General features: G+C 35.0%; 1 protein-coding gene across 3 annotated transcripts in view; it reads right to left on the reverse strand.

Annotated features, from left to right (window-relative positions):
- The window catches only part of RC3H1 (ring finger and CCCH-type domains 1), an 84,034-nt gene that overhangs the window by 47,255 nt on the left and 23,523 nt on the right, over window positions 1-13,256 (reverse strand). For all 3 annotated transcript variants that reach the window (XM_056815566.1, XM_056815567.1, XM_056815565.1), the window contains exons 2-4: window positions 9,231-9,601; window positions 3,240-3,360; window positions 1,294-1,533 (exon numbers count right to left, since the gene is read on the reverse strand). In XM_056815566.1, the coding sequence (XP_056671544.1) occupies window positions 1,294-1,533; window positions 3,240-3,360; window positions 9,231-9,461 (592 nt within the window). In that variant the 5' untranslated portion in view covers window positions 9,462-9,601. The remainder of the gene's footprint in view (window positions 1-1,293; window positions 1,534-3,239; window positions 3,361-9,230; window positions 9,602-13,256) is intronic.

Here is a 13,256-nt window from a genome sequence, read left to right on the forward strand (position 1 = left end):
CTCACTGTCATATGTTACTACTAGAAAAATTACCACTTTGACAATATGGACCTTTGACAGCAAAGGGATGTCTCTTTTTTAGTATGCTGTCGAGATTTGCCATTGCTTTCCTTTCAAGAAAAAAAGTGTCTGGTTTTTTTTAACCCTTTTAAAATCCTTACATTCCATATTAGAATTAATATAGTGTATTGGTTCCGAGGCAGAAGAACAGAAAGGGCTAGGCAATGGGGGGTTAAGTGACTTGCCTAGGGTCACACAGCTAGGAAATGACTTAGACCAGATTTGAACCTAGGAACTCCTGTCTCTAGGCCTGGCTCATTTCAATTCACTGAACCACCTAGCTGCACCTGCAAATGGCTTTTAATGTCATGGTTGCAGTGATCTTTGAACCCACGAACATAATAAAATCCAACACTACTTCCATTTCTTCTCCCTCTATTTGCCAGAAAGTGATAGGATCAGATGTCATGATCTTGAGTTTTTTTAATGTTAAGCTTCAAGTCAGCTTTTTCACTCTCTTCTTTGACTATCAATTAAGAGGCTTCTTAATTCTTCTTCACTTTCTGCCCCATCAAAGTGATATCATCTGCTTATCAGAGATTGTTGATATTTTCAATTGTTTTTTAAATGACACTCAACTACATATGTACGGATTAGGTTTTAAGAGGCTGAACAAACAAGTACAATTAGTAACCAGGACAAAAGCTGCTGTTGCTGCTGTCTTTTTTAAGATCTAAGTAATAATAAACAGCTCACAGAAAAACTAAAACATTTTGTTTCTAAGAGTTAAAGCCACAGTGGGGGACAATATCAAGACAAATATACATTTTGAAAAGGAAGTAGATAAGCAAGAGTAGTAAGAAGTAACAGATATCTTTTGAGAGGCATCAAAAGAATTTTACTTCCACAGCAATATGGGGTCTCCTTACAGAGACAAACAGCTTTAAAGACCTCACTACCATCAGCATTAAACACAATAGAGTGTTACCAAGTAACTAAAGAGAGATTAAAATATGCCAATTTGGCATATATTGTTTAAGAAAGTGAAGAAGTATGTAACAAATAGTAAACAAAACCCATCCAAATTGAGTAAAAATTTTTTTGAGAAAAGTTTTAGTATTTAATAGGACAAAACTTTAGGTTTTTTACAAAATTCAAATTATTGGAATAATTTTCTCCGTAAAATATTAAGTGCCTTTGGAAATTTGTCTGTTACTGGCAATCTGTTATACAGTCCAAGAAGTAGTAGAAATGAATGATTATATACACATAATATCTCTCTACATTATTTACCTGGTCCAAGGAACTGGCAACCCCTGGCCCTGACTGCTGCCCAAAGATTTGAGGAAAGCTGTTGAGGATTCTGGTGCTGGAGGATTAGTTCTGTGACAGTCCTTTCACCTAAAGATCGAGCTGCCCTCATGGCACGAATCCGACCTTCTTCTTCCACTAACTGGCAGTGGACTAATGTCACCAATTTCCTCTGCATTGGGCGACTCAGAACACTCTGAGTGGTGCTGTTCAGACCTACTCCTTTAAGAGACAATATAAAAATTAATCTAAACTATAAATTGGAGGGCAATCTAGCAATACATGTTAAGTCACAAAAATGGTCCTAATTTTAATCCAATGATAAGAGTTAGATCTATATCCTAAGACATTGTCAAAAGCCACTAAATAGTATATTGCAACTCTTCGATACAACTATTAGATTAGGCCTTTATCATAAAAAGATAAAAAAGGAAAAGAAACCGTAAGTATAAAAATACGTATATAAGTTATTTTTCATAGTAGCAAACTTTTTCATGGGACTGATAATGAACCAAAAGAAAGATGATGAACACAAGATTAAAAATAGCATAAAATTTTTGGATATGCAAAAATGGACATTTGCTTTACTCAACTTAAAGTTGTTTTTATTTTTATTCTTTTAAAGGCTCTTTGTGAGCTTTATTTTTCCTGTTTTTCCATTTTGAGGGAGAGGGAGGAAGAGTTTGAAGAAGATCAGCAAAGCATTTTTTTTTAAATGCCTACAAGAAAAGAAGTCAGAATGAATCTCAGACAAGTAGGCTGGATATGAAATTTAAGAATTATATGCATAATTTTTAAATTTATATATATATATATATATATATATATATATATATATATCACGCATAGAATATTATACACATAATAAAGAGTCATAATTTCAGGTATGTCTATGAAAATGTCCATTTTTTAAAAGTACTCACCTAAGGATGTTATAGAAAAAGTGGTTTAAATATATAAAAATACTTTTGGAGAGTTTGGAAAATATCTTTGTTGCTACACTATAGTATTAAAAACAACTAGAAACACAGTAGATGTTCAATAACTGAAGGATGGTTAAACAATGATTATATATGAATATAATCTTGTGGTACAGAAATAAGGGAGCATTACTGAGCCATAAAGAGAAATAGGAAGAATTTAAAGAAATATGCAAAGATTTACTGGAATGACTGCAGTGTTGTCAATGGAAAAAACAAACAAACAACAAAAAACATGCAACTTAACCCTGTGCAAATGTTAGTACCAAGCTTTGTCCTGCAGAAAAGATATGAAAATGTTCCTCTCCACCCTGGTAGAAACAGAAGACTATGATTGTGGAATACTGCATGTATTATCAGTTCCTATGAATATTCCCATGTTTCTTTGAATTTTTAATAGTCATCTTTTCTTATAGCTCAGATTAGCCATTCTCCAATCTATTCTTATAATTAAGGAAGTGGAGGCAAACAGATTTTAAGTGTCCAGGGCCACACACCTCCTAAGCATTTATCTGAGGCCATATTTGAACTGAGGTCTTCCCTACTTCAGGCCCAGTGTTCCATATAGTATATGGCATCATCTACCTAGGCTGCTTGGCCTCACAGTATAAAGAGGAATGGAGAGAAGCTATAGAATAGAAGTTTTCAGTTTGACATCAAGAAAGACATCTAAAAGTGTAATGGTTTGCCTCACACAAAACTAGTTAGTGAACACACTAGATGATGGCCAGAATCCAAAAAAAGGCCTCTAAAGTATTGAAATGATAAATCCATGGTTACTAATGTTTTCAAAAAATTATTAGTGCAATTCATTTCAGTTTATAAAATAAGGTCAAAAGGAGATCATCACTTTAAAGACTTTTACTAAAATCATTTGGAAAATGAAGATAGTTCCTATTCATTTTGCTTTCCATTTAAGACGAATTTGACTAACTGTAGAAGACTTACCTCTAGCACTGCTGAGTGGTTTCAGATACAATGCTAATTCTTCTACACATTTCTTTGCTTCCTCATAATGTTTTGTATCTTCTACCCCACTACATAAAGTAATGGGCTGTTGCTCAGGAACCTGCACATCAAAAAAGACATGTTACCTTAATAAATATTCCCATGCCACCTACATAGATTAGCTTGCTATTTTAGATGTATATCATCAGTCTTCTTAAAAGTAGTGATATTAGGGGCAGCTAGGTAGCTCAGTGGATTGAGAGTCAGGCCTAGAGACAGGAGGTTCTGGGTTCAAAACTGACCTCAGCTACTTGCTAGCTGTGTGACCCTGAACAAGTTACTCTACCCTCCTAGCCCTAACCACTCTTCTGCCTTGGAACCAATACATAATATTGATTCTAAGGTGGGAGGGAAGGGTTTAAAATATTTTTTAAAAGTGGTGATATAAAAAGAAGAAAAAAGTAGTGATATGCTACCCGTGCCTCTGAAATAAGTTTATCAAATCAACTGTCCCATTGTATATCCACCAACCCTTTGACTCCCTAAACAGAAACATGATTTCCTGACCACCTCTATCTTTATCATTAGTATCTATGTTCTTTGAGAGTAGGTAATGCCTCACTTTTGTATTTCTATCCCCAATACTTTGCAGTGTTCAATGTGTATTATGTGGTTAATAAATGCTTTCTCATCCATCTCTGTAGAACATGAAAAGGTGAGAAGATTTAGAAGTTTTAAATCTAAGACAACTACAGAAATTCTGAAATTCCACTCACATACTGAATAAAACTTTCTAAAAATCACTTCAATATAAAACATTATATCCATATAAAACTGCCAAAACATGACAATAACTTTTATACAATAGCTCTATTTTACTATATCACTACTTTTCCTAGAGATTTTATTGTTCCTGTGTATTGCACTATCAATCATAAGGCCTTCTACTTTTTAATAACTTAGGATTATCAGACTTTTTACATCTTTCTTGTTCCTTAAATTCAATTACCAAATTTTCATCATTTCAAGTCCTCCACAACATCTCGCAATCTAAGCTTTTCTCTTGATTCCCAGAGCCATCATACTAGGGTAGAACCTCATTACTACCAATCTGGATTACAATAGCCTCCTTACAAGGTCTTGCAACTTCCATTCTCTCTTCTAATCAATCCTGTCTTTCAATAAAATCTTTTCTTATATACACAGCTAATTGTGTCACTCCTCTGCTCAAAATTTTCAGTGGTGCTCAAATATCTATTATTAGAATTTAAATTCTTTTACATAGTTAGCTTCCATGATACTTCACAATCTGACATCACCATATCTCTATAACCTTATTTCATTTTAAGGTCCTCATTGATACCTTATTGTAAAAATGGAGACTTGAATCCAGGACTTCAATCCCCAGAAGTCCTTGCTCCACTTCCCCAGAATGCTTTGTAATCTCACTGAATTCTCACCTGGGCTGAGATCAAATTATGATATAAAGGGTCTCCACCATAGGCGGGGTCTCTTCTCTTCCTGTCTCCACTGGCAAGCAGACGCGTCGCGTCTCATGATGTGAGTGAAATTGAACTGGGCCTCTTGGCCCACCTGGCACGTGCCTTTCTTACTTGTATTTTCTTAAATTCTCAACCTTTAATAAACCTCATAAAAATATAATACTCCTTGCAGAGAGAAACTAATTTCTACCTGCCTCAGTTTCCCCAAATTCTAACTCCTAACATGATCCTCATCATGTTATAAATTTTTTCTATTCTCCATAGTATTCCTAGTGCTCTACCCACAAGTAGAGCTTAGTAAATAATTTATTCTTTTATTTGTATTATAAATATTTAGCTTGATATTTCTAGGGCGATTTAAAATTAATTGTAAAAATACTTTAGAGATGATCTAGGTACCTTATTTCAAGGTGAAGACCATGAGACCTAAAAAGGTTATAAAAGTGACTTGTCCAGAGGGACATGGTAACTGAGATGAGACTAAAAGCCAGGACTTCAGACTTCCAAATAAGTGTTCTTTTCCATTGCTTTCTCTATACCAAATCCAAAATGATTTTTCCTCAAGTTCAAGTCTGACCATGTCACTTCCCTATGAAATAAAATCTAGTGGTTCCCAACTGCTTCTCACCTTCTCTTCATGGAATTCCACTTTTGCTTGAAAACACACTTCAAACACTGCCTTCTCTACTTGTAACCTTTCCTGATTCCAACCCTTCCACACTCCCAACTCATGGCTAGCATTCTCTCTAGAACTATAATGTATTTATTCTTTTTCTATTAATTCTTTTTTTTTTAAACCCCTACCTTCTGTCTTGGAGTCAATACTGTGTGTTGGCTCCAAGGCAGAAGAGTGGTAAGGGCTAGGCAATGGGGGTCAAGTGACTTGCCCAGGGTCACACAGCTGGGAAGTGTCTGAGGCCAGATTTGAACCTAGGACCTCCCGTCTCTAGGCTTGGCTCTCAATCCACTGAGCTATCCAGCCGCTCCCTTTCTATTAATTCTGAAGGTATTTACAAATTCACCCCACTAGAACATAAATTTCTTGACAGCAGAATTGTGTGCTTCTTTACAACTGTATATTCCAAAGCCTCGCATACTGCTTGATACTTAGTAGGCCCTTAAGTTCAATGAATAAGTGTTCCTTTGACTACAAGTGTGCCCAAGAAGAAATATAAATATATTAATGGGGGACAGCTAGATGGCTCGGTGGATTGAGAGCCAGGCCTAGAGACAGGAGGTTCTGGATTTGAATCTGGATTCAGACACATCCTAGCTTAACTCCAATTGCCTAGCCCTTATTGCTCTTCTGCCAGGGAACCAATATTGATTCCAAGATGGAAAATAAGGGTTTAAAATAAATAAGTATATTGGTGAAAGGGGGTGAGACAGAAATGTTTGTTTTATTCTTAAAGCTTGGGCCCAAAAGAGACCTGTAAATAAAATTCTCTTTCATCCCAGTGTCTTTTGTAATGTCAGATATGCACAATTTTGTTTGCCTTTCTCCCATCCAATACTATGGAAATAAGGGAGACATCTTTGAGGAACAAAAGAACTTTTTTTCTAAAAACAACACTTAAAATACATATACTACTACTATATCCTCACCTAAAAGATCCATGCATGGAGTTTAGGGCATAGTCACTTCAAAAGAGATTTTAATTCCAAAATGTAAAAATTTTAAAAATCATAATAAGGTTACCATAGTTAAATGTGGAGAAAAACTTGGAAAAAAAGGAAAAGGGAGAAATATTATTTTAATGACTAACTTTATGACATTAATATGTAGAGTCCTAGTGTTTCAAATGGAAACAAAGAATTATCAGAAATTAAATCTCACATACTTTCTCAGCACTTAAATGAAACTCTAGCTTCTCTTACACATTACACTTCTAAAAGTTTAGAGGAAGTGAAAAGGAATGTTTGTTACACTTAAATAGCAAAGATGTCAAGTAGTCATTAAAGTGTTTTACAAAGGTGTAAGCCTACTTTTTTATATTTGTCCACTTCCTAAATTTTATTTTATTGTCAACATTTTAATAATTATTTGCACAGTGCTCTATATTCAGATACAGACCACTAGATCTAGTGTCAGAAGATCTGAGTTTAAATTCAACCTGAAACACTAGCTTTGTGAACTTAGGCAAATTACTTCACTGGTGTTTGCCTCAGTTTCATCAACTGTACAGTAAGGTTAACAATAGCACCTACCTCCCAGGGTTGTGGTGAATATCTAATGACATAGTATTTGTAAAGGCCTTAGTAAAGTCTCTGGCATATGTAAATTTTCATTCCCTTCCTCCCTCCCACCTGTATGGTTAAATTAAAAAAATTAAAAAAATACAAGGCTTAGTGCTTTCCTCATAAATCCATTCTGAATTCCAAGGTCATATTCCTTATTAAAAAATTATTCAATGCAAACATTAGCCACCTATCTTTCACATTAAACATCATAAATAACTAAATCCTGAGGGATAACCTGGCACAAACCTACTATCTAGGGGTCATCTCCACAGAAATCTTAAAACTCAACCTGTCCAAAACTAAACTCATAATCCTTCCCTGAAACCTTTCTCTCTTCCTATCTTCCCTATTACTATGGAAGGCACTACCATTCTTCCCAGTCAACTAGGCTGTCCTTGAATCTATTCTTTCACCCCTATATCCAATCTGTTGCCAAGGTCTATTTTACCTTTTATAACACCTCTCAGATTCATTTCCTTTTCTCCTCTGGCATTCAAAACCCTTTGTATCTGGTCCCTTTTTATTTTTCCAGTCTTTCTACAGTTTACTACACTCCATCCCCATGTACTTGTACCATTGACTTGGCCTCCTGCCACTATTTTTTTCTACTGATTGCAATGAAACATTCCATCTCCCAACTCCATGCATTTCCCACAGATTATCTCTAATGACTAACATTCTCATATCTGTCTCCTGGTTTTCTTCAAATCCATGTTAAAGCCCTACCTTTTACAATTAGTATTTTCCAATGCTCTTTAATGCTGGTGATCATCTGCAATTTATCCTGTATCTATCTTATTTATACATTGTTTTCATGTCAATTATTTTACTGAATATTCCTCCAGCATCTATATTTTAAATAGATATCTATTTGTAGAGGGCTTCACATAGTGCATGGAACATAGCAGGCACTTAACCAATGTTTGTTCTCTTCTTTTCCCTTGCCCCTTCAACCTCTCCCCATCAGAAAGCCCAGAGAACAAGAGCTCTAGTACTGCTATTCTACTTTCAAGAACATCAGACTCTAATCTGAGCCTTGCTGATGTTGTTGCTAACACTCACCTGCTTCCATGGAGAAATAACTCTGCTAAACACTGATAATGCTAATTTGTTTAAAACAAAAAAGATAAAAAGGACATCTCTTGTGTAACATTTATCCAAGTAATAATTAATACTTATCAAGCATGCATTATGTGGAAGTTGTGGTGAAAAATACAGAGCTATATAGACACTTTAAGAATAAGAATTTATATTCTTGAGGTAATATGTTCTTTTAGAGTTTTCTTTTCATACTAGCATTTGTCCTTTGGAGAGGTTCTATTATTCTTAAAACTAACTCTTCCAGTGTAATCTTTCCCATAAATATTTCATTTTTTTATGTTTCCTTCTAAAACTACTCACTGTAGTTGGATATGCCTTGTTTTTATTTCTCTGAGGTAACACTTTTCCTCTCCAAAGTGTACATCCATAAGGATAGCAACCATTGTGTTTGTCCTAGAATTGCTATTACTTGACAGCATGCCTTGTAAATAAGTTAATAGCTTTTAAAAAATGTTTCTTTTTTTGACTTCAGCCTCTCATTTCCTTCTCCAAATAAGCCCTCTACTTTTCTCTGCCTGTCTTTTGGTTCATACTGTTCTTTCTTTATGAAATATCCTTTATTTTAACTCATATTTTTTAGTTTATAACATTCATTCAAGAGTCAATTCAAATGTTGTTCCTTTTATGAAATTTTCTTTGATGATGAGTAAATAAATAGATTCAGAGGTCACACAGCTCCTATCTGAGATTGGAAGTGAACCCAATTGCTCCTGACTCCAAGTCTACCAGGAGACTCAACTGCTGCTAACTGAGGTTTGCAGTTTACTGTAAGCAGAAGATTCCTGGGCATTCTTTCCTTTTCTGTAACCCAACCAGTTGCTGTTGCTTCTGATTACTTTATCCTATATTCAACCGACTCTCCTACTACATCAAGTGCATTGCAACTCTGTCCATTTTAGGTCTGACTTGGTGATCTTAGTGACCGAGATTGACCTCTGAAGAAGGACTCTACAGCGTGTAGTTGCTACTCTATGAAGATTAACACTAGGATACTTCAACCTTAATTTTAAAGATTAATCCTTCAAATGAGAGCATATGTACATTACATAATTTAATTGTGCCTGTTCACGTTTATTTTTATTCATTAGTTTTTCCTTAAAACACACCAAAAGAAATGGATGCCACAACAATGAATGGCTCTTTTTACCTGAGCACCCACTAATTGCAGCAAGGCTGAGTTCACAGGCAGGAGCTCGATGTCGGTGTTAATAGTGGTCTGGTCAAAGGGGCACGCCTTGCGGTGAAGCTTGTTCAGGCACATCTTGCAGACAGTGTGGCCACAGCCTAGGCTGATAGGCTTTCGGATCGTTTCGTCGAATGTCTGAGTGCAAATTGGGCAGGAGAGGAAATCCGTCCATTGCGGAGCTTGTACAGGCATTGCTTAAGTAGTTACAATTCACAACACAAAAAATCTAAAGCACAGATTCCACTGGAATCAAAATCTTTCAAAAAAAAAAAGTTTGTTTGTTTTTTAAATATCTTCTGTAAATACAGTCAGCACATAGTGTGAAATATAACCTGGAAAAGAGAGAAAAAAAAATATTATACTGAGTTTCAAATTTGTTTCAGTTCTGTATTTTTAAATTCCAACAACAAATTCCATCTTCTTCCTTAGAAATCTGGATTTTGTCTATGTATTTTATACCATGTTTACACATGCCTGAACTTGATCATATATTTGTACCTTCATAAAATCATAGAATACTGAAGAGACACTCAATAGATCATCCTTTTTAACCACATAATTTAAGGAAATAGACCCTGGGGACACTTAGCAAAACATCCAAATTTAATAGTAAAGTTTGGAATAGAATTCTGTTATACTATCCACTGAAATTTTTTTTTTTTAAACCCTTACCTTCTATCTTGGAATAAATACTGTTTATTGGTTCCAAGGCAAAAGAGTGGTAAGGGCTAGAAAACGGGGAGGGGAGGGGGGCCACGGGGGGGGGGGGGGGTGACTTGCCCAGGGTCACACAGCTGGGAAGCATCTGAGGTCAGATTTGAACCCAGGACCTCCTGTCTCTAGGCCTGGCTTTCAATCCACTGAGCTACCCAGCTGCCCCTGTTTTTTTTTTTTTAAGATAAATTCTAACATCAAAGATGAAAGCTAAAATAGTTTCATATTTTTATTTTTCAGAGTTGTATATTTTCCTAGTCTACATCCTAGAAAATGAATATTTATCTAATAACACATAAGCTACTATAACTAATACCACTAATATATTAAATATCAATCTAAGTCATGAAGATCATTTGCAGGTAAAAGAGTTCAACATGGGTAGACTTTGGGGTTAGAATGCAAATAGGAGGTAATAAGGACATATTTATAGTAGTGATGGGAAATAAGGAAGAAACAGATATAGGAGGTTACTAATAATACCAAACTATGAAGAAATTACTAATCATCAAAACTGTATTACTACTTAAAAATGAGAAACGTTGATCAGTAGAAGGGCCTACGTAAACAAAAAGAAATCAAAACAAAAACTCAATACAGTAGCACATTGTTCAACAAACCTCCAAGTTTAACTACTGGAGAAAGATGTTCTTAAATTGACAAAAACTACTGAAAAAACTGCAAAGCAATATAAAAGGAATTAGGTATAAGAATAGATATAGATAGGTATCACAGAAAGATGCAAATGGATACCTTACTTAAAAACAAAAGGTTACATTCTTAGCAAATTAGAGAAGGGAATAAGATACTTGGTTATATAGTAACAAGAAAAAGTGATGATCAGAGATTATAATCATGATGCACTGATAATACATTTATAACCCTGATCAAATTGCTTACCCATCTCCAAGAGGAGGGAGGAAAAGGAGAGAGACAGACAATTTGGATATGGAAAATTTATGTTTAAAATTGTTGTTACTAATATGGAAATAGGTTTTGATCAATGACACTTGTAAAACCCAACTGAATGGTGCTCTGGCTATGGGAGGGGGGACGAAGAGAGGAGAGGAAAGAAAAGGAATCATGTAGCCACGGGAAAATAGTCTAATTAATTTAATTAAAAAAGGAAATTAAAAAAAGAAAAGAAAAAGAAAATGTTGGGCAAAATAAACACTGTCGTATAAAAATAAATAAAATTGCTATTGTGTATAATTGGGAAAATGAAATATCTGAATAAAAAATAAACATGATGCACAAGAGAAGTAGTGGAGGGTTAAAAATGGACTACATCTTTATCTTCTCACAATGAACCAAAAGACGTAGAGAATAAGATCTCATTGTTTATTTTTTATTGACTATGAAAAAAACTATTCAACTTAATCATATCTGGGCTTTTTTACAAAAGTTAGCTCCAATCCACATATAGTATCAAGATCATTCAGGAGTTCTGAGAAGATGTAACAACAGAAATAGCCCTGTCCAATGACCTTCTTTCAACAAACATCTGGTGAAGCATAGAACAAGGAGATAATTTCCCCAAAAATATTCATATACATCACTGTGGTGGAGGAGGAGGCACAAGTAGAAGTTTCTTTGTCAATGATCCTCTATATGTTTGTCATGTCAAAGAGAATATACTGATTGCACCAAGCTTCAAAAGCCATTGCAGAGCCTCCTGATAAAGATAGCCAGGTGGTGAATGGTATAAAGTGCTCTGGGTCTGGAGTCAAGAAGACCTGATTTCAAATTCAGACTCAGTCACTTACCAGCTGTGAGATTCTAGACAAGTCATCAAACCTCTGTTTGCTTCAGTTTTCTTAACTATAAAATGAGTTCAACAGCAACTAATTCTCAGAATTATTGTGAGGATTAAGTAAGATATCTGTAATATACTTAGAATAACTGACAGAGTAGATTTGTGATAATATATGTATATGGTTACATGTATAAAACACACACACACACACACACACACACACACACACACACACACACACACACACACGAGACAGGTTTTCAGATACAGTAACAGTAACATGTTAATTTGTTTTAAGTGATGACTTGTTACAAGGGAAAACTTCCAATAAGGGAGAGAAGGTGGGATTGATGAAATACTAAAAAACACCCAGAAGTTCAGTAAATGAAACAAAAATGGCAATTATTACTACCATGTCAAACTTAATACATGCTTTTTTTTTAAAACAAACAAACTGAAATCTAGTTTCAATCCTCATTTCTACCCTTATTTGAATTTTATCAACTGGGAAAATGGAATCATCTACCATTTATTCAATAAACATTCCAGAAAAGAGGATTCCAAACCTGGAAAACTGAATGAGCCAAAATAAAGAGGTGAGAAAATACAAGACATATTTCGGGATGAAGCAAATAGTCAATTTAGCCAGAGGGAGTATAGTGTGAGAAAAGGCTGGAAACAAAGGAAATAGGAAGAAGAAACAGGACCTGGCATGTCTTTTGAACTTTATGTGGTATGCAATTGGGAGATCCTGAAGGATTCTAATCAAGTGACTAGATATATGCATGCAGATTAATTTAAAGTGTGAGATTAGAAAGAATTAGAAACAAGGAGGGAAGCCACACAACCTAAAAAAGAACTCTTAAGAGGCTATTTTAAATGCAATCTGGTAGGTTATAATGAGCATATGTACTTTGGGGTGAGAATGGAAATACAAGATATACTGGAATCTATGAGTGGAGAAGGAGAAGGATGGACCATTTAATGTAATGTAAAGTATCAATGCTTTAGAGGTAGAAAGGGCCTTAGAACCATCTAGTCCATCTCCTTTTTACAAATGAAGAAACTAAGGTTTAGAGATAGTCATTTACTTGCTAAAGGATTTGAATTGAGGTCATCTCCCTCCCAATCATGACTTTTCCCACTGTACTATTGTAAAAAGGCATAGTGAAGAAAAAAAGGTTTAAGGATAGAGATCTGTGGGGGTGCATGACTCTCCCAACTGTCCAAAAACATACCACACAGATTAATAAATACAAAGTCCTTGCCCTTGAAGAGTTGATAAATTTAGACGATAATTCTACTTGTGCTCTGTGTTGACTTAAAAGGCCGTTTCACTGCCTTTTTCCTCTCTCTGTTAGATGAGAGGGTGTGTTGAGTAGGAGAAAGGAGAACTGACTCAGATAATGAATGAGATGCAAAAAATAAAAGGCATAAATTTTTTTTAAAATCCTAAACATTATACCAATGATGACCATCTTTGTCACTGATTTAGAATTGTAAGGGACCTTAGAGGT

This window comes from Monodelphis domestica, chromosome 2, assembly GCF_027887165.1.
Source record: "Monodelphis domestica isolate mMonDom1 chromosome 2, mMonDom1.pri, whole genome shotgun sequence".
Classification (NCBI taxonomy): Eukaryota; Metazoa; Chordata; class Mammalia; order Didelphimorphia; family Didelphidae; genus Monodelphis; species Monodelphis domestica.